General features: G+C 39.5%; 1 protein-coding gene and 1 pseudogene across 5 annotated transcripts in view; one reads left to right on the top strand and one right to left on the bottom strand.

The window, feature by feature from the left end:
* The window catches only part of RASGEF1B (RasGEF domain family member 1B), a 555,855-nt gene that overhangs the window by 423,679 nt on the left and 110,581 nt on the right, over positions 1–21,595 (bottom strand). For 4 of the 5 annotated variants that reach the window (XM_035004687.1, XM_035004688.1, XM_035004689.1 and 1 more), the window contains one exon: positions 19,669–19,716. In XM_035004687.1, the coding sequence (XP_034860578.1) occupies positions 19,669–19,716 (48 nt within the window). Of the gene's footprint in view, positions 1–19,668; positions 19,717–19,979; positions 20,049–21,595 lie in introns of all 5 variants that reach the window. The other variant, XM_035004695.1, reaches the window with a different exon arrangement.
* Positions 4,224–4,719, top strand: LOC118010720 (annotated as a pseudogene).

Here is a 21,595-nt window from a genome sequence, read left to right as displayed (position 1 = left end):
ACCCAGGTTTAGATGCCCCCAGGGGTGAGGGTCTGGGTCACCTACTGAGCAGGCATCCTCGGAAATGCTGGTTGAGGATGAGGGAAGTCTAGAATGGATAGTGGAAGAGAGAGATGATGGATATCAATTGCTGGCCTCAAAATCAGCTGCAGCAAAAGGGACTAAAGCTGGTTGCATTGATAGAGGCAGGTGTCAGCCTAGTCTTTGAAGAATCAGTGACAGAAGAGAATTAATGCAGAAGATCTGTGGATCTGAGCAGCACCAAGAGCGTGGTATAGCAGACAGAACATTTTTGGTGCTGGGGTGAACAGTGCCACTCATGCCTTCACTTGCTGCCTGCTGATAACAACTTGCCCCTAGCATGCATGACTGAGCCTGCCTCACTCTGCTGCAGGGACCTTGGTGGCACCCTGTATATTAGCTTTTTCTCCATCTCTGTCTCTCCCTCCCCACTCCCTCACTCCTGCCTGCTAGGATCATCTCCAAAATAAACGACCTTCACCCAAGTCCTCATTGCAGGCTATGTTTTCAGAGGCATCCAAGGGAAGACTACGATCATGTTTAAACTGGCATTTTAAACTAGCTTTATAACCCTGCATTGCTCTCTCTGCAATAGACTAGCTACTTAAGAAAATATTCCAGAGCACTTTATTTCTTTCAAAGCACATTTATGAGGGAAAGTGATGGGGTTGTTGTTGTTCCCTGTCTTTTCATTTTTTTTAAAGATTTTATTTATTTATCTGACACAGAGAGAGACACAGCGAGAGAGGGAACACAAGCAGGGGGAGTGGGAAAGGGAGAAGCAGGCTTCCCGTGGAGCAGAGAGCCCCATGTGGGGCTCAATCCAGGACCCTGGGATCATGACCTGAGCCAAAGGCAGATGCTTAAGGACTGAGCCACCCAGGCACCCCTCATTTTTTAAACAGATAAGGAACCTGAGGCTTGGAGAGGTTATATGTCTTGTCTGGTGCCAAAGGCTTTATAAGTGGTGGAAACAGGGTGCTGTGTATTGATACTTACAGTAGATGCTGTGGGCATCCATATATAGCTCCTTTATTAGGTCAGTTTTCCCATCCCTCAGCAGCTGCAGGTGTTGCCGCTAAGAGCTCATAGCTACACCTTCCTCCAGAGAACTGACCTCTGTGGAATTTATGTACTTACACCCCACCCAGGGGCCACCACAGTGAATGACTGAACGAACCAAAGTTCAGCCACCCAGTCTCAACATGAGACTTCTCTGTGGAGTCATTCATCCTCCCGAGTTCCCCATGCAATCAGATCAAGGCTAGACATGAGCTGAAACACATCTATGCTTATCTTCTTCCCCTGCCCTGTCCTGTTCCCTCACTTCTTATAGAGCCCTTGCTCAATAAATCACTTGCCCATCCCGTCTCTAGTGACCCCCACCTAAGGTAAAATCTGTGTTTTATGATTCCTACTCCAGTGGATTCCCCATTGCAGACTCTACACGCTTAAAAAAATGCTAGCCCCTTACTCATCACTACATACTAGCCCCTTACTTGTTAATGTTGGATAGACATTTCCCCTCCATCTTAGAAAAATCATATAAGCCTATTTCCCAGTCTATCTTATAGTATGCTACTAAGGAAAGTGTCTGCCTCAAATAAGGACACAGATATTGTATTTTTAGGTATAAACTTTTAAATAATTCAATCAATATATTTTGGTGGCTTCACTTTATACCACATTATATCATTTGCTAATTATGAAATGTTACTAATCTAAGGTGGACAATAAAGAAACTCACAGGTCAATGCAATTAACATGTCTCATTTTATAGCAGTATATAAAATAATTCATCAGCTCAGAAGTACCTGCCTATAAAATGATGAAGCTATTATCTCAGTTTTCCCATATTATTCTCCTTCTTAAGGTCTAAAATAAGGTAAATTTTATAAACCTGAATTTTCTGAAAATTCTCACAAAGACAATGGTTTGTTCTGTTGGCAATCATCCTTGAGAACTGAGAGCTGTATAACTCAGAGTCTCACTAGGAAATCAGAAACCACTTTACATACCTAAAACAGAGACTTTAGTAACAGAAAATTGGTGGCACAGGTACTGGAAGAGGGGTTGAGAAACCCAAGAGAAAAGCAAGACAGCACAGAGATTGGCAACAGCAGAAAGCCACGACCAACCCTAAGCTGGAGGGATAATGAAAGGAGGCAGGAGCTTTCAGGTCCCCTGAAAGTCCCCTTGGGGTCCTGATCCTTCCACCCTCTAACCCTCTTGCCCACCATTGGTTGACCAACAGACAAGAAGGAGCCTGGCAGGTTTGATCCCCTGTCACAGGGAGCACAGCAGAAGATGAGCAAGGAAGGCACACGCAGATAACAGGACCAGGGCCAGCGCATTGACATGCACACAGAGCAACAAAGCTCTTCCAAAACAATCAAAGGCCCCCTTGTGAGAGGCAGCTCGTCAAGATCATTGCCTGGAATTCTAACACCAGAGAACAAAACAAGGGGGAATAGTTTTTGATTTTTCAGCTAATGAAATTATTAATCAAAACCACAGGGAAAGCCTTCCAACTCAGGTTTGTAGCAGTGCTTATGTATATCTCAGAAAACCTTCTCACTAGCATCCTTTGGAACAGCTTTAGGAACAGACCAGGCAGCTTTGCAAATGTAACTGGTTTGTTGTTGTTGTTTTAGTCACCTAGCCTCCAAGCCTTTCTATAAAATGTAAATATTTGATGCCTCTCTTCAATGTACGCTTAAGCTTAAGGGGTTACAGAATTTAAAAATATGCTTATATATTTTGGGGTGAGAATCTTTTTATTTTATTTTTATTTTTTTAGGTATTAGCATTTTTTTATTATTATGTTATGTTAATCACCATACATTACATCATTAGTTTTTGATGTAGCATTCCATGATTCATTGTTTGCATATAACACCCAGTGCTCCATGCAGAACGTACCCTCTTTAATACCCATCACCAGGCTAACCCATCCTCCCACCCCCCTCCCCTCTAGAACCCTCAGTTTGTTTTTCAGAGTCCATTGTCTCTCATGGTTTGTCTCCCCCTTCGATTCCCCCCCTTCATTCTTCCCGTCCTGCTATCTTCTTTCTTTCTTTTTTTTTTTAAAACATATATTGTATTATTTGTTTCAGAGGTACAGATCTGTGATTCAACACAATGGGGTGAGAATCATAGTGTACACACTAGGTATTATAATTCCTGCTTGTAATAATACTCATCATTAAAACAAAAGAAAAAGTTGATTCAAGCATAAAATCTTTGAAGCAAAAAATTAAATTTAACAAAGAAAATCTATTGTGCAAACTGAACAAGCACTCATTAATGTAATAAATCCAAATGATTTCTTTGAATTATTTTTTTCATGTTTTTTTTTTCATTTCAAAGGTAATATAATCAGAAACTCAAGTATAATCAGAAACCATACTATGAATGAGTGGGATCTGTGGAAAGCAGAAAACTTGGAAAATACCAAAAATGTCATAATCCCACTAGCATAAATACTATTAGCATATTCCTATTTGAGTCACAAATCATTTCTTGAGAGCCCCAAATGAGGGGTATTATCAAGAGCTCTGTGCTAGAGAATGGATGGTATCAATTTGATTATAAGTCTAAATCAAGAGAACAACTTTCACTTGTTCATAGCACAGAGGAGTGATGGGAAAGAGAAGTAGGAAAAAAAGAATGCATGTTACCCTTCCCACCATACTTCAGTGACTCAGGAGTCTGGGTCCATGGAAAGCTCCCACTATTCAGGATACCACAGACTGCAAACCGATTTTCTGGATTCCTGATCATTTCCTATCCCCTGTTAGAATCATATTTCACAGACTCCATAAATAGCTCCTCAAAGAAGTAAATCCCAAAGGAATGAGAACTAAAGTTCCATTAAAGAACATTTTTTTCACCTTCTTGCTTCAGTCTATGGACTTGTCTTTAAAATCTTTAAATCTAGCAAAATTATACTCTTACTTCGGGAAGTGTAAGACCCAACAGGGTCCCCCCAAACCTAGAATCTGTGTCATACAATTTAACACCAAATAATTGTATACTGTTTCCATTTGATATTTTTATATGTGTTGTTCTCAGTTCCCATCAAGGTCATCACCTAGGTGGCCAAGGTCAGACCTCACATTTCCCTGTTATCCAGCAGTCCACCTCACCCACCAAGCATTTAGCACATCAATAACTACTTTTCATACAGTCTTTTCACAAAGATGGTGCCAAAGGCAAAGAAGGAAGCCCCTGCCACTCCCAAAGCCAAAGCAAAGACCGTGAAGGCCAAGAAAGCGGTGCTGAAAAGTGTCCACAGTCACAAAAAAAAAAAGAAGAAGAAGAAGATCCACACGTCACCCATATTCCAATGGCCCAAAACATTGCATCTCCAAAGGCAGCCCAAATGTCCTGGAAAGAGTGCCCCCGGGAGAAACAAGCTTGACCACTATGCCATCATCATCATCAAGTTCCCCCTGACTACAGAGTCAGCCATGAAGAAAATAGAAGACAGCAACACACTTGTGTTCATTGTGGATATCAAGGCCAACAAGTACCAGATCAGTCTGTGCAGAAGCTCTATGACACTGACATGGCCAAGGTCAACACCCTGATTAGGCCCATGGAGAGAAGAAGGCCTGTGTTCACCTGGTTCCTGATTGTGATGCTTTGGATGTTGCCAACAAAATTGGGATCATCCAAACTGAGTCCAGTGACTAAATTTTTTCACCATAAAAAAAGAAGTCTTGGGGCACCTGGGTGGCACAATCAGTTGAGCACCAGATTCTTGGTTTCGGCTGAGGTCATGATCTCAGGGTCCTGGGATCAAGCCCCATGGCAGCCTCCATGCTCAGCAGAGAGTCTACTTGGGACTCTCTCTCTCTCTCTCCTTCTGCTGCTCCCCCACCCTCTCTCTCAAATAAATAAATCTTTAAAAAAAATACTTTTCATATAATTAAGTCTAATTTCAAAATAAAACCCAAACTATTAGATAAAAATTGCAAATTACATTCTGGAACACATTTCACCAGATATTGACATAGCTTTCTCCCTTATTTCATTCAGGCCCAAGCTTATAAAACAGCTCCTCAGAGAAGCCTTCTTTGACTATGTAATAGAGAACTTCCTACCACTTTCTATCACCTTATGCTACTTTTTTTCTCTTCTTAGTACTGGGGACCTGTTGTAGTATTGAATATACTCCCCACTAGAATGTGAGTTCCACAGTCTTTCTTACTCACTGCCTTATCCCCAGTGCCTATAACAGAACCTGGTTCATAGTGACACTCAATAAGCAAGTATAGAACAAATTAATTTTTGAATGAATTAAATTTGTATTTACACATGAAAAATATATATGTGTGTGTGTGATTGACCTAGCAAAGTTTTAAACTACCAATACAAACTTTTATTTTTTTAATTTTTATTTAGATTTTATATATGAAAGCCAAATAAATTTGACTCAACTAACTGACCACTGTAAAAAATCCAAATACCACAAATGTATAAAGCAAAACATTCAGTCACTTCAAAGGCAAGCATCCTGAAAAGCCTGGGGCATAGTCTGGAAACTTCTCTGTATATATACAGGTATAATAAATGATAACTAATGAGTAAAAAGTTGTAAACTTTTAATCCTTTCAAATATAATCCATTGAAATTTAATCTTTTGTGAATATAAAGGACTCTATGAACAAGAACTTTTTTTAATATTTAGATTTTAAATATTTACTCTCTGAGTCTGTTTTCCCACCTGCAAAATAGAAATTTTAAAAATAACTAACCTATAGGATTGATACATGATATAAATGACAAAAGATATCTAAAGTGCTTAGCACAATATCTGGTTATTAAAATTTTAAAAATAGATGATAGATAAAAGATAAGTAAGTTCAGGGACCAATGAAAACCCAAGAGAATGATCTACCCATGACAGTGGAAGACAAAAAGCTGCTTGGAAATGATGGTATCAAGTTCTGAAGGATCACTAGGCATCAGTCAAACCTAGAGACTGCAGGCAGAAGGTCATTCTAGGTTGAAGAAAAAGTATGTTCCTCAAACAAGAATTTTAAAAGCTGGCAGTCTTAGAGAGGGAACCATGTTTGTGGAAACATCTTGAAGGGCTATTCTGCAAAGGGAAGGTGAAGTCACAAAGCAAAGAGACTCAAAACAAGGTGGAAACTAAACAAAAAGTGAACCAAAACTGCAAGTGGATGAGAGCAGAGACAAAACTGAAGAGTGAGAAACAGAAAGCCTGGCAAAACAGTAAAAACCCGATTTATAATTATTTCCGTCTACAGTCGAGCTCCATTTTACATGTAATCACAAAATATTTTTGTACACTTTGACTATTCAGTAAATTTCCCAGGAAGAAAGCTATCATATAAATTTTATAAAGATTAAACTTCGATAATTTGGAATTTTGCAAGAGTTTGTCACTATATTAGTTTCCTTTTGCTGCTGTAAGAAATCACCACAAACTTAGTGGCTTAAAACAATACGTATTTATTATCTGATCATTTTAGAGGTTGGAAGTCTGAAATGGGTCATCAAGTCTATGTTCCTTCTGAAGGTTTTAGGGAGAATCCCTTTCCTTGCCTTTTCTGACTTCTAGAGGCTGCCCACACTCCCTGGCTCATGGCCCTGTACCACTCCAACCTTTTTCCATTGTCACATCTTCTCTGACTCTGACACTCCTGTCTCTCTCTTATAAGGACCATGGCGAACACATTGGGCCTACAAGGATATAACCACTCTATCTCAAGATCCTTAACTTAATCATATCTGCAAAATATGCCATGTAAGCTAACATATTCAGTTTCTAGAAACTGAGACCTGAACATCCTTGGAAAGGCCATTATTCTGTTTACCACAGTTACCATTTTGGGAAATCATGTCACTGACCATAACATTGTTCATGGGGCTTGAGTGGCTAATATAAAAGCAATCAGACTGTGTTATTCACCGTCCCATTCTCAATGATTCTAAAAAGAGGTAAAATATATGACAGCTTTCTATGTGTCTGGCATGGTCCTGCCCAAGAATTTATATTTACTTCGTTTGTTAACTTAATTCATTTTTCTTTTATTTCTTCTTATACAATTATAGCATTTTTAAAGTATGTGTAAATGGGTTATATTGTCCATACAAATACTAAAGGAATCATTACAAAATGTTTGTTATATATTTACTGCCAAAGGGGTTGTTGGATTTGGGAGGATTGAGAACCCCTGATTTAGAGGGGTAATTATTATTTTTAGTGAATGCAGTGCTCCTGGAAACTCTACCATACGTCTTTGAAATCTGGCTGCAGCATCAGCAGCAAGTCTACAGTTGAAGGTAAATATTCCATCAGAATTATGCCACTATAGTGGCATAATCAGCAGATGTGCTTGTAGCGTACCAGAAATTTAACTGAACTTCTTTCTTACCCCTAAGATACCGTACCCTTCTTGGCCAGCCCTCTCAGCTCCTGGCCCGCTGCCTCCTGCCCTGTGGACCCGGGCAAACCGACAGGTAAGGGAGCACTTGGAGAGTCAGCAAAGGATCACAGACAACTGGGCTCTTCACAGTTTCATGAAGCATCACAAGAGGAGAAACGAGGCTCCACTGATGAGCACTCTTATAGTGTAGTGTAAAGCCAGCAAGAGATGGCCAGGAACAGGGTGAAGGCAGCAAAAGGACCAGAGGACAGGACAACTCAGACTGGGAAGAGAGACCTGTGAAACTGGGAACGAGGGCCTGCTATTTCGGGTTATAGTGAATACCTTTGGATATCTACTAAACTATTGATATGTAGAGGACAGGGGAAGAAGACACAGTAATGAAACCGAAAATAGGCTGGAGTGACTTCAGACATGCTCCCAGAGACTGAAGCACCATTTCACTCAGCTCTGGGGCTGAGTTACATGGGTGCATTTTCAGTGCCAGGGAACCCTTGCTCTCCATTCTGGGCTTGAGCTTTATGGTGAAACAGTCTCTTCCTTTTATTCTTGCCTCTACCAACAATAGTTATTTGTTCATTGGCCTGGTCTCACTATCTTTAGGTTTCTTTCTCTCTGTGTGTGCATAAGTATTTCCTGATTCTCGATCTCTCTCTCTCCTGCCACCTCTCTTCCTCCTTCTCACTCTCCCCCACCTCTCCTAAGACTGGGTGGAACAGAAACCATCTAGTATAGGAAAACCAATAATCTATGTCTTCCCATCAAATTAAATTCAGCTCCTCCAGGCCAGTCTATACACGACTGCTCTGAGGTCATGAACCTATCCCTAATCCAGTAAGAATACCAGGATAGTGGACTCACTTCAATATCTGCAGAACTTAATGATCTAACTGTAGGCTGAGCCATCCCATAGTACCATGGACACAAGCAGTTTCTGCAGTCAAGCTACCTGAATCCTGGCTCTATCAGTTATTAGCTCTAACCTCGGCAAGTCACTCAACATCTTTAAGCCTCAGTTTTCTCAGACGCAAAATGGAAAGAAGGATGGGAAATAATAGAATTTATCTCATGAAGTTCTTCTGTATATCAAACTTTTTTAAAAAGTTTGAAAAGGTGGATGAAAGACCTCAGTATGAGACAGGAATCCATCCAAATCCTAGAGGGGAACATAAGCAGTAACCTCTTTGACATCGGCCATAGCAACTTCTTTCAAGATACATCTCCAAAAGCTAGTGAAACAAAAGCAAAAATGAACTCTTGGGACTTCATCAAGATAAAAAGCTTCTGCACAGCAAAGGAAACAGTCAACAAAACAAAGAGGCAACCGACAGAATTGGAGAAGATATTTGCAAATGACACTACAGATAAAGGGCTGGTATCCAAGATCTATAAAGAACTTCTCAAACTCAACACCCAAAAAACAAATAATCAAGTCAAAAAGTGGGCAGAAGATATGAAAAGACATTTCTCTGAAGAAGACATACAAATGGCTAACAGCACATGAAAAAATGTTCATCATCATTAGCCATCAGGGAAATCCAAATCAAAACCACACTGAGATACCACCTTACACCAGTTAGAATGGCAAAAATGGACAGGGAAAGAAACAACAAATGTTGGAGAGGTTGTGGAGAAAGGGGAACCCTCTTACACTGTTGGTGGGAATGCAAGTTGGTACAGCCACTTTGGAAAACAGTGTGGAGGGTCCTCAAAAATTTAAAAATAGAGTTACCCTATGACCCAGCAATTGCACTGCTGGGTATTTACCCCAAAGACACAGATGTAGTGAAAAGAAGGGCCATATGCACCCCAATGTTCATAGCAGCAATGTCCACAATAGCCAAACTGTGGAAAGAGCCGAGATGCCCTTCAACAGATGAATGGATAAAGAAGACATGGTCCATATATACAATGGAATATTACTCAGCCATCAGAAAAGATGAATACCTAACTTTTACATCAACATGGATGGGACTGGAGGAGATTATGCTAAGTGAAATAAGTCAAGCAGAGAAAGTCAATTATCATATGGTTTCACTTATTTGTGGAACATAAGGAATAACATGGAGGACATTAGGAGAAGGAAGGGAAAAATGGGGGGGGAGGGAATTGGAGGGAGAGATGAACCATGAGAGACTATGGACCTGAGAAACAAACGGGATTTTAGAGGGGAGGGGGGAGGGGGGATTGGTTGGCCCGGTGATGGGTATTAAGGAGGGCATGTACTGCATGGAGCACTGGGTGTTATACGAAAACAATGGATCTTGGATCACTACATCAGTAACTGATGATGTATTGTATGGTGACTAACATAACATAATAAAATTAAAAAAAAAAAAAGCTTGAAAAGTACTTAGCCCCATACCTGGCATAGGCTAAGTATTCCTAAATGCTGGCCAAATTTTAGCCTATTGGCCAACAAGATCATTTTATACATCATCGATTTTTTGGCATTAATTTCATTTATAAAATATTGCAGTAAATTTTTTTAAATCATGCCTTAAAGTATTTATCATGATTACTAAGTTTTTTAGCACCCTCTTAAACTTTGTATCTACCTTGCTCATCACATCCTAGATCTAGACCTGGTCATGACAGTGATGCTGTGATTCTGGAACCATCAGCTCAGGCAGCAGGCTCCCAGAATCTGATCATTTGCATTTTAATGTCCAGATTTTCCTTGCGACTCCTCTTTTTGTGGCCTATCATATTTCTCCCTCCTATTTTATCCCTATATTGGTTTGTCTTGTGATCAGGTTATTGATGTTTGAGAATATATTTGTTTGCAATATTCATGTTTCAAATAATGTCTGGACTTTGAATTACATCATTATGTAGGAAGCTAGGATATTCATGTATCAGATTCCTGTCTTTAGTTCCATTTTTAAGGATAATTATTCTTAGCTTAAACAGAATGCAGAACTACGATTCTGTAAGTCAAGGGTCTGATAGGAAATGCAAGATTTATGAAACTGAATTATCTTTTACCAAAAAGTCTTAAATATCATAATACATTAGAAAAAATTCTGTTTAAACTGAAAAAAAAAACAGTTTAAAATAATTCTTTGCTAAAGTCTAACATGTTACTAAGAGAACTTGAACCCCAATTAATAAATTTGCTAAATAGAATGTGTTCATAAGAAGACAGCTGGGGTTGATCTCAGCTAAAATATCTATATAAGGACTTAAAATGCCTAAAAAATAGAAGTAGTATAATATCCCATAGAATAGAGGTCAAAAACTCAAATATCTCTCAGGGCCATGAAAACAATAACAGGCGTAAGGTGGAGAGTATCAGGAAGACAATGGGGAAAAGTGAGGAATGTGGTGAACTGGAGGTGCCTTGCCCTGTTCAGAGGAGGGTGGTTGTTCAGCTAGGGTTGATTACTGTCATTTGGAAATCCATGCTAACTTCCCAGAATACAAACCCCAAATCCAGGTATTTATGTAAAAACATATTTAAAAATATTGGTTCAGTATTTTTAAAAGTCACTCAAATGGAGTTCCAGTCCAAGATGGCAACATAGAAAGACCCTGAACTCACCTCCTCTGCAGAACACACCAAATTACACCTATTAATAGAACAATTCCTTTTGAAGAAGAACTGAGGGCTGACTAAACAGCTACTAAACAAGCTAAAGACAAGGAGAACAGCAAGAGAATAGCGAGAGAGATAGAGACACAGTAAAAAAGGGAACCCCCACTCCCAATGCTACCAACAGCAGTGGGGGAGATAGTATTGAGGGACCAGGCATAGATCCCTCTGTCCCTGGGCACAGAAAAAAAACCCATGATTTAAAATAGCAACTAGCACATAAAAGAGACAACACAAACTCTGCCAAGAAATGGAGGAGCTGCAGGAAAGCTCTCTAGGTCAGAGGGAGAATGACATGGTTTATATTCCCACCCTGATTTAAAAGCCTAGACCGAAGGGGGTGCCTGGGTGGCTCAGTCAGTTAAGCGTCTGACTCTCAATTTCACCTCAGGTCATGATCTCAGGGTCATGTGATCAAGCCCTGCTTCAGGCTCTGCACTCAGCAGGAAGTCTGCTTCTCTCTTTCTCTCTCTCTCTCTCATCCTCTCTCTCCCTCTCTATCCCTCTGCCTCCCTCCCAGCTCTCATACACATGGTCTCTCTCTCTCTCTCTAATAAAGAAATAAAGAAATAAAATATTTAAAAAAAAAAAAAAAAGCCTAGACTGGAGCAGGGTCCAGACACCATAACAGGGGAGTCTAGTCCTCTCAGTTAGCTTGCAATTTTATTCACAAGCCCACCCAGCCCTAGACGTCCTGAGGCACAGAAAAAAGTCACAGTTTAAAAGGGCCAAGGAACTGCAGGAACACTCTCTCTGCCTCTACCTCAAAAACCCAGACTGGACAGGGTCTGGCCATCATAAGGGGGGCATTCAGATGCCATAATTGCAAGGTCCTGAGGCTATAACTTGTGGGTCAAATTGTCACAGAAAGTTTGCAACCTCAGCAAGCACAAGGCCCACCAACTATCCTGTGGTGCTGGGGCACAGAAATAAGCCATGGTTTTATGGGATTTTTTGTGGGGTTTTTTTTATTTTTACTTTTTAATTTATCTTTTTAATTTTTAATTTTTTTTCTTTTTGGTTTTGTTCTTTTCTTTCTTGTTCTCTTTTTTTCTTCTTTTATTATCTTTTTACTTTTATTATTTTTTTTCTTTATTCTCCCTGTAAAAAGTCATGGTTTAAAAAAGTAACTAGCAAATACAGCCAAGCTCCAGCCAGCCAGCAAGTCACCAAGCAACCACAGTCTGCATAGGGGTCACCATATGTAAGACCATTCCTTCAACTTGAGGAGAAGTAGCAGTTTTGCCTAACCCATAGAAACAAACACAGAAAATCAAGCAAAATGAGGAGACAGAAGACTATGAACCAAAAGAAAGAAGAAAACCTCAGTAAAAGAATGAAATGAAACAGAGATAAGCAATATGCCTGATAAAGAATTTAAAGTAATGATCATAAAGATACTCACTGGGCTGGAGAAAAGAATGAAAGAACTCAGTGAGAATGTCAATAAAGAGATAGAAAATACTAAAAAAAAAAAGAATCAGAGTTGAAGAATACAATAACTGAAATTAAAAGACAACACCAGAGGGAATCAACAGTAGATTAGAGGATTCAGAAGAACATATCAGTGATCTGGAAGACAGGGTAATGTAATGGAAAGCACACAAGCTGAACAGCAAAAAGAGAAAAGAATTTTTTAAAATGAGGCTAGATTAAGAGATCTCTTGAACAACATCAAGCAAACAAACATTTGCATTATAGGGGTCCCAGAATAAGAAGGAGAGAGAGATGTGTAGGAAATTTATTTGATGAAAAAATAACTGAAAACCTCCCTAACCTAGGAAGGAAAATAGACATCCAAGTCCAAGAAGCACAGAGAGTTCCAAACAGGATAAACCCAAGGTGGTAGACCAAGGCACATAAGAATTAAAATGTCAAAGATTAAGATAAAGGGAGAATCTTAAAAGCATCAAAAGACAAAAAGTTACCTAGAAGGGAAAACCTATAAGGCTACCAGGTGACTTTTTAGCAGAAACTTTGCAAGCCAGAAGAGAGTGGCATGATATATTCAAAGTGCTGAAAGGGGAAAACCTACAACCAAACATACTCGGAAGGTTATCATTCAGATTTGAAGGAGAGAGTTTCCCAGACAAAACATGATGGACCTAGAGGGTATAATGCTAAGTGAAATAAGTCAGATCGAGAAAGACAAATACCATACGATTCCACTCACAAATGGAATCTTAAAAAAAAATGAATAAGCAAACAAAAAGCAGAATCAGAGCTATAAATACAGACAAAAAAACTGATGGTTTCCAGAGGTGAGGTGGGTAGAGGGTTGAGAAAAATGGGTGAAGGGGAGTGGGAGATACAGGATTCCAGTTTTGGAATGAATAAGTCATGGGAATAAAAAGCAGAACATAAGGAATACAGTAAATAACATTGTAATAGCAATGTAACGGTACAGATGGTAGCTACACTTGTGGTGAACATAGCACCATGTATAAACTTGTCAGATCACTGAGTTGTACACCTGAAACTAATGTAATATTGTGTGCTAACTATGCTCAAATAAAAAAAATCACTTAAATGGATAAAACAAAACATACAGAACTGTGAATACCCAATCTCTGCATAGAGAATTGTCTTTGTTATAAGAAAAGAGGAAAAATAGATACATCTTCATTTTTTCCTTCTGAAATCCTATCTAGAGCATTTCTGGACCATGGAAGATTTTAAATTTATACAAATCAAAATACCTTCTTTGTTTCAGTTAATCTAAAATAAAAGACCACTTAGAGAAAGCTGTGGATACAAAATCAAAGTTTTTACTTCAGAACAGTCTGGACACAAGGGTATCCAGACCAATTCTGAGATGAAGTGCCATGAATTTTTCAGAGGTCATATTCCCTTCAATTAAGAGAAGAAATTGCATTGCATTTGGATTACTTTATGGACCCTTTGTGACATTTCCCAGTATAACCCCCACATAGTCTCCTCCTGCTTCCAGGTTTAAGCTCATTGGTAGTCCCTTGTAGAGAGACTGTCATCCTGAAACACTGGGTTGAATTTAGGCTAGAAAAGCCCATTAGAGGACCAGCTTAAAGAGACCTACTGAAATTCAGAGAACCACAGAGGAATTGGGCAGTGACCATATTTAACATTTAACAAGGAGAGCTGTACTTGGAGGCATTATTATTTCTCATTTGCTCCAGAAATATATGGCAGAGGCTTTGAGCAATCCAGGTCAGGCCTCATCTCCCATAGCATTTATACAAATACATTTGTTCTTTGATTAAATGAATGCTTAAAATTATAGGCCTAAACCACCCTTAAAGCCAACTCTTTTGAGTTAGAGATACTAGGCTGTAACTTTAGCAAGTCTGAGCATGCATTCTATCTTTGGAATGTCTCAGGGTATTGGAAAATTAAGGGAGAGAAGACAGGAATGAAGGAGACCTTTGGCCTGAGCCACAGAGGACTGAGACATGGAGGGACTACAAACTTTGGTTAGACTTAGATTGCTTTCAACCAAGGCAAGGCGGGGGGGGAAAGGAATAAGATGAAAAGTGAAATGACTCTAATACCCATTTAATAAATGCCATCACATTAAAAGTCCATGACACACTTTCAGAGCCACAGCCTAAGGCTCCTATTTTCCAAATACTATTCAATATAACACAAGTCCAAGAGGGGGAAAAAGCACTGGACAGACAGTCCCCTGGAGCTCATGGCAATAGAATTTGACCTACATTGCTGAAATGCCCAGTTTGTCCTTCCAGGTCTTTTAAGGATACAATTCAGAAATGAGATAACTGTAAAAGTTACTGTCAGTGTGTGTGATTCACAGCCATTGATCCTTTGAACAATATTTGTCTGAAAAACTTCCCTCTTTCTAGAAAAGTAAAATAGCATTTTTAAAAAGCAAAACATAGAAATGCTAATTCAGGTGTCTTTTACTTTTGTTTTTGTTTTTCTGCAAAAAATAGTAGGCTCTCTTCGAATCCCTATTGTTGTACTCTGTAGAGATGATCTCCATCTCTTTTAAATTCATCTTGCTTGTTTTGTCATTTTTCATTTGGGCTGCATCTTCCAGAAAGCCACTGGGCATCTTTCATAGGCCATGAAAAGATAACACAGATGAAAGATAATATGGACTCCACTTCAAGGAGTCTGATTTCCTTTCCATCTCCTGCCAGGACCTTCAAGGGGAACTGCCACTACTAGAAAGCAGTGACTTTTAATGTCCCTTAAGCTAGATTCATTGTTCAGATCCTCACAGCTATGTAAAGGGCCCAAATGACTCTCTCTGATGCCAGCAGAAACACATGAGCAGACAGAATTTTAACTCTTAGACGCTCAGCTTCTGGTTTTTACTTCTTAACTTGCCCAAATCTAGCTGTTCCATTAAAAACTTCTTTGTACTATTGTTACATAGTGTGTCTCTTTCCTTACATTCTTCCAAGTGGGGCATAGATCATTCTCAGGGACTCAGGAGGCTCCATGCAGGAAATACACAGCCAAGAACAGGAAGGACATTTGAGAAAACACACAAATTGATATAGAAATTTGAAGGCAATCAAGCAAAGGCTGTGAGTCATTTGGGAGGAAGAAAAGAAAAAAGAAAAACTGATCCAGCAATCACACTCCTCGGTATTTATCCAAATGAATGGAAGACAATTTGTTCATGCAAAAACCCACACATGAATGTTCATAGCAGCTTTATTCGTAATTGCCAAACCTTGGAAGCAACCAAGTGTCCTTCAGTAGATGAATGGATAAACAAACTGTGGCACATCCAGACAATGGACTACTGGTGTTCAGCGCTAAAATCAAATAAGCTATCAGGACATGAAAAGACATGGAAGAACATTAAATGCATATTATAAAGTGAAAGAAGCCAGTCTGAAAAGGCTACATATTGTATGATTCCAACAATGGGACATTCTGGACAGGGCAAAACAGTAGAGACTGAAAAGATCAGTAGCTGCCAGAGGTTGGGAGCAAAGACTAGAACAGGGGAAGCACAGAGGACTTTTAGGACAGTGAAACTATTGGGTATAATACTATAATGGCAGGTACATGTCATACACTGTTTGAAACCCACAGAATGTTAAACACCAAGAGTAAACCCTAATGTAAACTATGGACTTCAGGTGATAATGAAGCATCAGTGTAGGTTCATCAGTGTAACAGATGTACCAGTCTGGGGCAGGACGCTGATAGTGGGAGAGGCTGTGCATGGGGGGCGGGAATTGAAAGGAGGGTGCAGAAGGGCAAAAGAACACTGCTGATGGAGACTAACGGTAGAGTTAGAAAATGAAAATAATACCACAGGAAACGTGCAAGAGCCTTTTTTAGTCTTTAGCAGGAAAAACTATAAGCTACTTCTCCAGGGACCTGAGACTAATACTGGGCTCTATTATTGTCCATAATACGGTTTTAGAGTATGGGCTGTTTTTTCAATACACTTTTCAACATTTAGGAAGCTCTCAGATATTAGGTGCCACAAAGAAGGGGGTAGAGGAAAGGCACAAATATTAACAAAACACAATTTTTGTTTGGAGGAGAGCTTATAGTTGCATGGGAAAAAGGGATATTACACTCATTAATAAGGAAGTTGGCAGGGAATGGAGTGGGAGGAAGGAGATGATCATGGGCTGAGTAGCAAAAGGCCAACCTCGGTGCCTCAAATTGGAGCCCTGACTCCCTACCCACTAGATACATTCGTGACCCTAGGTCATCTAATCAGTTAATATTTCCTCCAGAATTGATCTTACAGGTAAACGATATCATTTTAGGAGAAAGGATAAGATCTTTCTACCAACCCAAAATTGTCCCCTGCTTGCTAATGCCAGAAATTCCACCCTTTCATTAGCTCTGTCACCTATTAAAATGCAAACACTCTTAGGAGAGATTAGACTTTAAGCCATATAATTCAAGTGTAACTTACTGTGAATTTATTTATCAGATCTGAAAAGATGGTTTTAATAGAAGAAAGGATATACGTTGTAAACTTAAGATCTCTGAACACCAGAGAAATGTTTGGGCAGGAGACAGAATACTTAAAACACTCCGTTACTGTAGGCTTTGGCAGTTCAATTTTCTTTCTGATTAAAATCGAATGAAGGGGCACCGGGGTGGCTCAGTCGTTAAGCGTCTGCCTTCGGCTCAGGTCATGATCCCAGGGTCCTGGGATCAAGCCCCACATCAGGCTCCCTGCCCAGCAGGAAGCCTGCTTCTCCTGCTCCCACTCCCCCTGCTTGTGTTCCTGCTCTCGCTATCTCTCTCTCTCTGTCAAATAAATTAATAAAATATTTAAAAATAAACAAACAAATAAATAAATAAATGAAATCGAATGAAAACAGTGCAACCACTGAATATTTGCAAAGTACCAGAACACTGATTGTATGTTATTTTTACTACCAATATGGTTATGAATCTTGAAAAGATACTCGGGGAGTAGAAGGTAAGTTTTGTGGAAAGGGGACAAAAGAGCTATCTATTTATTTCAGACACGCTCACTGAAATTCTACACTGGGGCAATAGAATATTCATTTGCCAAATGAACGGCTACCATGCTAGCCTGCAGGTCAGCTTCCCCTTAAAGTTCTGACCAAAACTCATACATAAGTTCTTTGGGGATACCAGGATACTTGGCACTTTTAAGCAAACAGAAAGTAAACACAGAGAGGAAATAAAGCATAAAAACAACCTGATTTACACGGGAGGGTCCTGATCCTTTCTCGGTTAGCGATTTCTAAGGCTCTAAGGCCCTGCCTGTTCCAGGTCCTGTCTCCCAATCTATCGACCATGCAAGAGCAAAAGGGCCCATAGAGCATGAGAGCACCCGGCCTGGAGCCCTTAAGTCTCACATCCCTGCACACAAACATCTTATGACCTCCCGCCAGGGGCCTAGGAACTTCCCAGTACTGCTGCCTCCCAGCCCCTCCCACTCAGTCCCTGTGTCTGGTCACTTGTTCAAGAGGTTAAGAGCATAAACTTTGGAGCCAGGTTGGCTGGGTTTCATTTCTGACCCTGCCTCACCCTAGATGGGAGAGGATTAAGTCAGTGCTCATAGGGGCGCCTGGGTGGCTCAGTCGGTTAAGCATCTGCCTTCGGCTCAGGTCATGATCCCGGGGTCCTGGGATTGGGCCCCACATCGGGCTCCCTGCTCGGCGGAGAGCCTGCTTCTCCCTCTCCCTCTGCTGCTCCCCCTGCTTGTGCTTGCTCTCTCCCTCTCTCTCTGTCAAGTAAATAAAAATCTTTTTTAAAAAAATAAAATAAAATAAATAAATAAGTGCTCATAACTGTTCCTGGAGCAGTGTTTGCTCTACGGGTGTTCGCTGTTATGAGCTGGTAAGTTTGAAGCGGGGCTGGAACCCGTGTCTGCCCATCTTCTTCCCAAACAATATGATGTTCCGCTAATAAAAATAGCTCCTATGTTCTTAGGCACTGGGCTTAGAGCTTTCACAGATGTTACCTCTTTTAATCTCCTTAAGCACCTCTTAGATGCTTTGCATTCTTGAAGTGTTTTTTTCTCTAACAATTGACATCAAGAAAGGTATTCCTAGTTAATACGTCCATTATCCTAAAAGGTTAGGCAAGTACTCCAACAGGCTCAAACATCGACATTAGAATAATAATTTTGGGGGGCGCCTGGGTGGCTCAGTCATTAAGCGTCTGCCCTCGGTTCAGGTCATGGTCCCAGGGTCCTGGGATCGAGCCCCGCATTGGGCTCCCTCCTCAGCGGGAAGCCTGCCTCTCCCTCTCCCACTCCCCCTGCTTGTGTTTCCTCTCTTGCTGTGTCTCTCTCTGTCAAATAAATAAATAAAATATTAAAAAAAAAAAAAAGAAGAATTTTTTAACAGGAGCTTCTCCAAATTCTAATAAATCTATTTATATCACTGCCCTATGTGTCACCAGGAATTAACATAATTTAAATATATGTAAATGTGCGTGTATGTGTCTGTGTCTATCTGGGGATTAAGATTTTGGAATTTCAAATTTTCTACTGTTTTGTGTATCTAAAGGACCAATCAAATAATATAGGATTTTAAAAATGAAGTGCCTATTTTGTGCTAGGCATTAGGATATAAGTGTTGTCACAAATGTTATCTCATCCCATTTTATCCTTAAAATATACTACTCTAGTAGGTACAGTCATCTTCTTGGTACAAATATGTCCAAGGTCACATAGCTAGTAAAGTAACAGAACCAGAAATTGAAACCAATTCTAACTCAGAGCTCATGTTTTAGCCAATTCACCATGGGTCATAGGTGAGGGTCATTCTCCATAGCAGATCCTGAGAGAATAAAGTTTAGTGAAAACAGGAACTGAGATAGAAGCAAATTCCTTTACTTAAAAAGTAAAGGGCTTAAAAAATATGAGCACTGAATCTGGTACATTATCTTCTGACCTTGCTTTCAGAATTGCTTGTAAGCCCTGGGAAATTCTCAGCTTCTGTCACTGGGTTTCCAGAATCTCTCTCGTTCCATTTCATTTCAAGGATTTCTTCTCCCATTTCAGTTTTGCTATTGTAGAAGCAAAGTAAATGAAAATCCCAAAATGCCTTATTTCTGGGAGTATCCTTACCTTCCCAAAACAAGTCATTCTCTTTGAAAAAAATAAAAGCATCCGCCAAAATAATGATATTTTAAAGGAACAATGTAGAGGGGAAGAAAACATACCTTTTGCTTCGTGCTTGATTTCAGGCCAACTCGGGAGTGACTTTTGGACTAGAGGAAAAATGAGAAAGAAATCTATGAAGAACACAGTATACAGTAGGACCTATTTTGAAGTCATTTCTTCTAGAAGGCGGAAGTCTTAAGTTAAAATCCTTTTCCCTATCTTTCCTTCACAGCCTCCAGAAATCTAAGAATGGAAGCACAGCATAGACTCCAGTGTTGAATTTTACATACGGAACAGAAGACTGCTGAAGTCCTAGAGCTGAGAATGTAAAGACGCACCTACGCTTTGTCAATGCCTTGCTCATACTTACTGATTCAGCAGCTTTCTTAGAGGACACCGCAGAAACCACACACTGCAGCACAGGAGAAATTACCTCCAGCTATAATAAGACAGAGGGAAAAGGGGGAGAAATGAATAAAAGAAAAGGTCTGAAAGAAAGATGAGAAGGAGAAGAGGGAAACAAAGGCTCTGTAAAATGGAAAAAGACAAAACAGGAGCAGAATGAGGAAAAAAGCACATTTATGGCAAGATTTCCCACTGCATTTCTAAAGGGCAGAATTTAATCTCTGCTAATTTCAATACATCTTCATTAGACTGAAACAAAGCTCTCAAAAGCATTAGTTTTTATAGAAGGCTTTTTGTTTTCCAATTTGTTCATGATTATCTAACCTTATTTGGAATTAGGAAAGGTAAAACAGGCATTACTCTATGCATGAGCATAGTTTGGTATAGAATACCAATATGATTTTTCTCCCAAGGAGAAAAAAGCAAAAGTCAAGCCATGTTTAGCATTCAGATAGTGAATATATTTGTTTCCAAGTGTACCATGAATCAAAGTTAACTCTAAACTAATTACCACAACATAGCTAGAAAAATGTCTAATTCGGTATCCTCAAACTATTGGATCTCAGGATCCCTATACACTCTTAAAAATTACTGGGGCTCCCAAAAAGCCTTTTTTAATTGGGTTATATGCATAGGTATACATTGTATTAGAAATTGGGGGCGCCTGGGTGGCTCAGTTGGTTAAGCGACTGCCTTCGGCTCAGGTCATGATCCCAGTGTCCTGGGATCGAGTCCCGCATCGGGCTCCCTGCTCTGCGGGGAGCCTGCTTCTCCCTCTGCCTACCGCTCCCTGCCGCCCCGCTTTTTCTCTCTCTGACAAATAAATAAATAAAATCTTTAAAAAAAAAAAAATTGAAACTGAGAAATTTTTCTAAATAAGTATTTATCAATTCATTTTAAAATAGCAATGATAAACCCATTCCATGCTACATAAAATACATTTATGTTTTTCATATATATCCCTAAACACAAAAAATTAGTCAGAAAATGGCATGTTTTTATATTTTTGCAAATCTCTAATGTTTAGTTTATATAGAAGACAGCTAGATCCTCATATTTGCCTCTGCATTTAATCTACTTCGATATATTTTGGTTGAAGTAAATAAAGAAAATTCAGCCTCACTTAGATATGTGGTTGAAAAGGGAAAGAGCATTTGTAATAATCCTTTCAGATAATTGTGAATGTTCTTCTCTGATAATATGGCAAAACTTGACAATTAGAGTTTCTTAAATGTTGGTTGCAATGAGAATCTGAAATCATAATAAACTGCTACATAAAAATGTGTTGGTCTATCTCACACTTTGAATAGATCTTCCCCCCCACACACACACACATGATTTTGTAGCATCATGCATTGGTCATTTGGCAAATAGTGGTTCCATGAATTATGCTGGCTTCCCAAATATTGACACATTTCATTACATAATATGAAAAAAAATCACATTTGTTAATCACCAACCTCACTAGAAAAATCTTCAAATGTTGGTAAGCTATCACGTTCACAGTAACAGAAGTTTTCCAAAATTCCAATTTTCACTTGAAAGCTTGAATTCTATCATGGGCATCAAACACTGTCAGTC

This window comes from Mirounga leonina, unplaced genomic scaffold, assembly GCF_011800145.1.
Source record: "Mirounga leonina isolate KUSES-001 unplaced genomic scaffold, KU_Mleo_1.0 Mir_129, whole genome shotgun sequence".
Lineage (NCBI taxonomy): Eukaryota > Metazoa > Chordata > Mammalia > Carnivora > Phocidae > Mirounga > Mirounga leonina.
The sequence above is the reverse complement of the archived record's forward strand: the minus strand, read 5'-3'. Positions and strand labels throughout refer to the sequence as shown.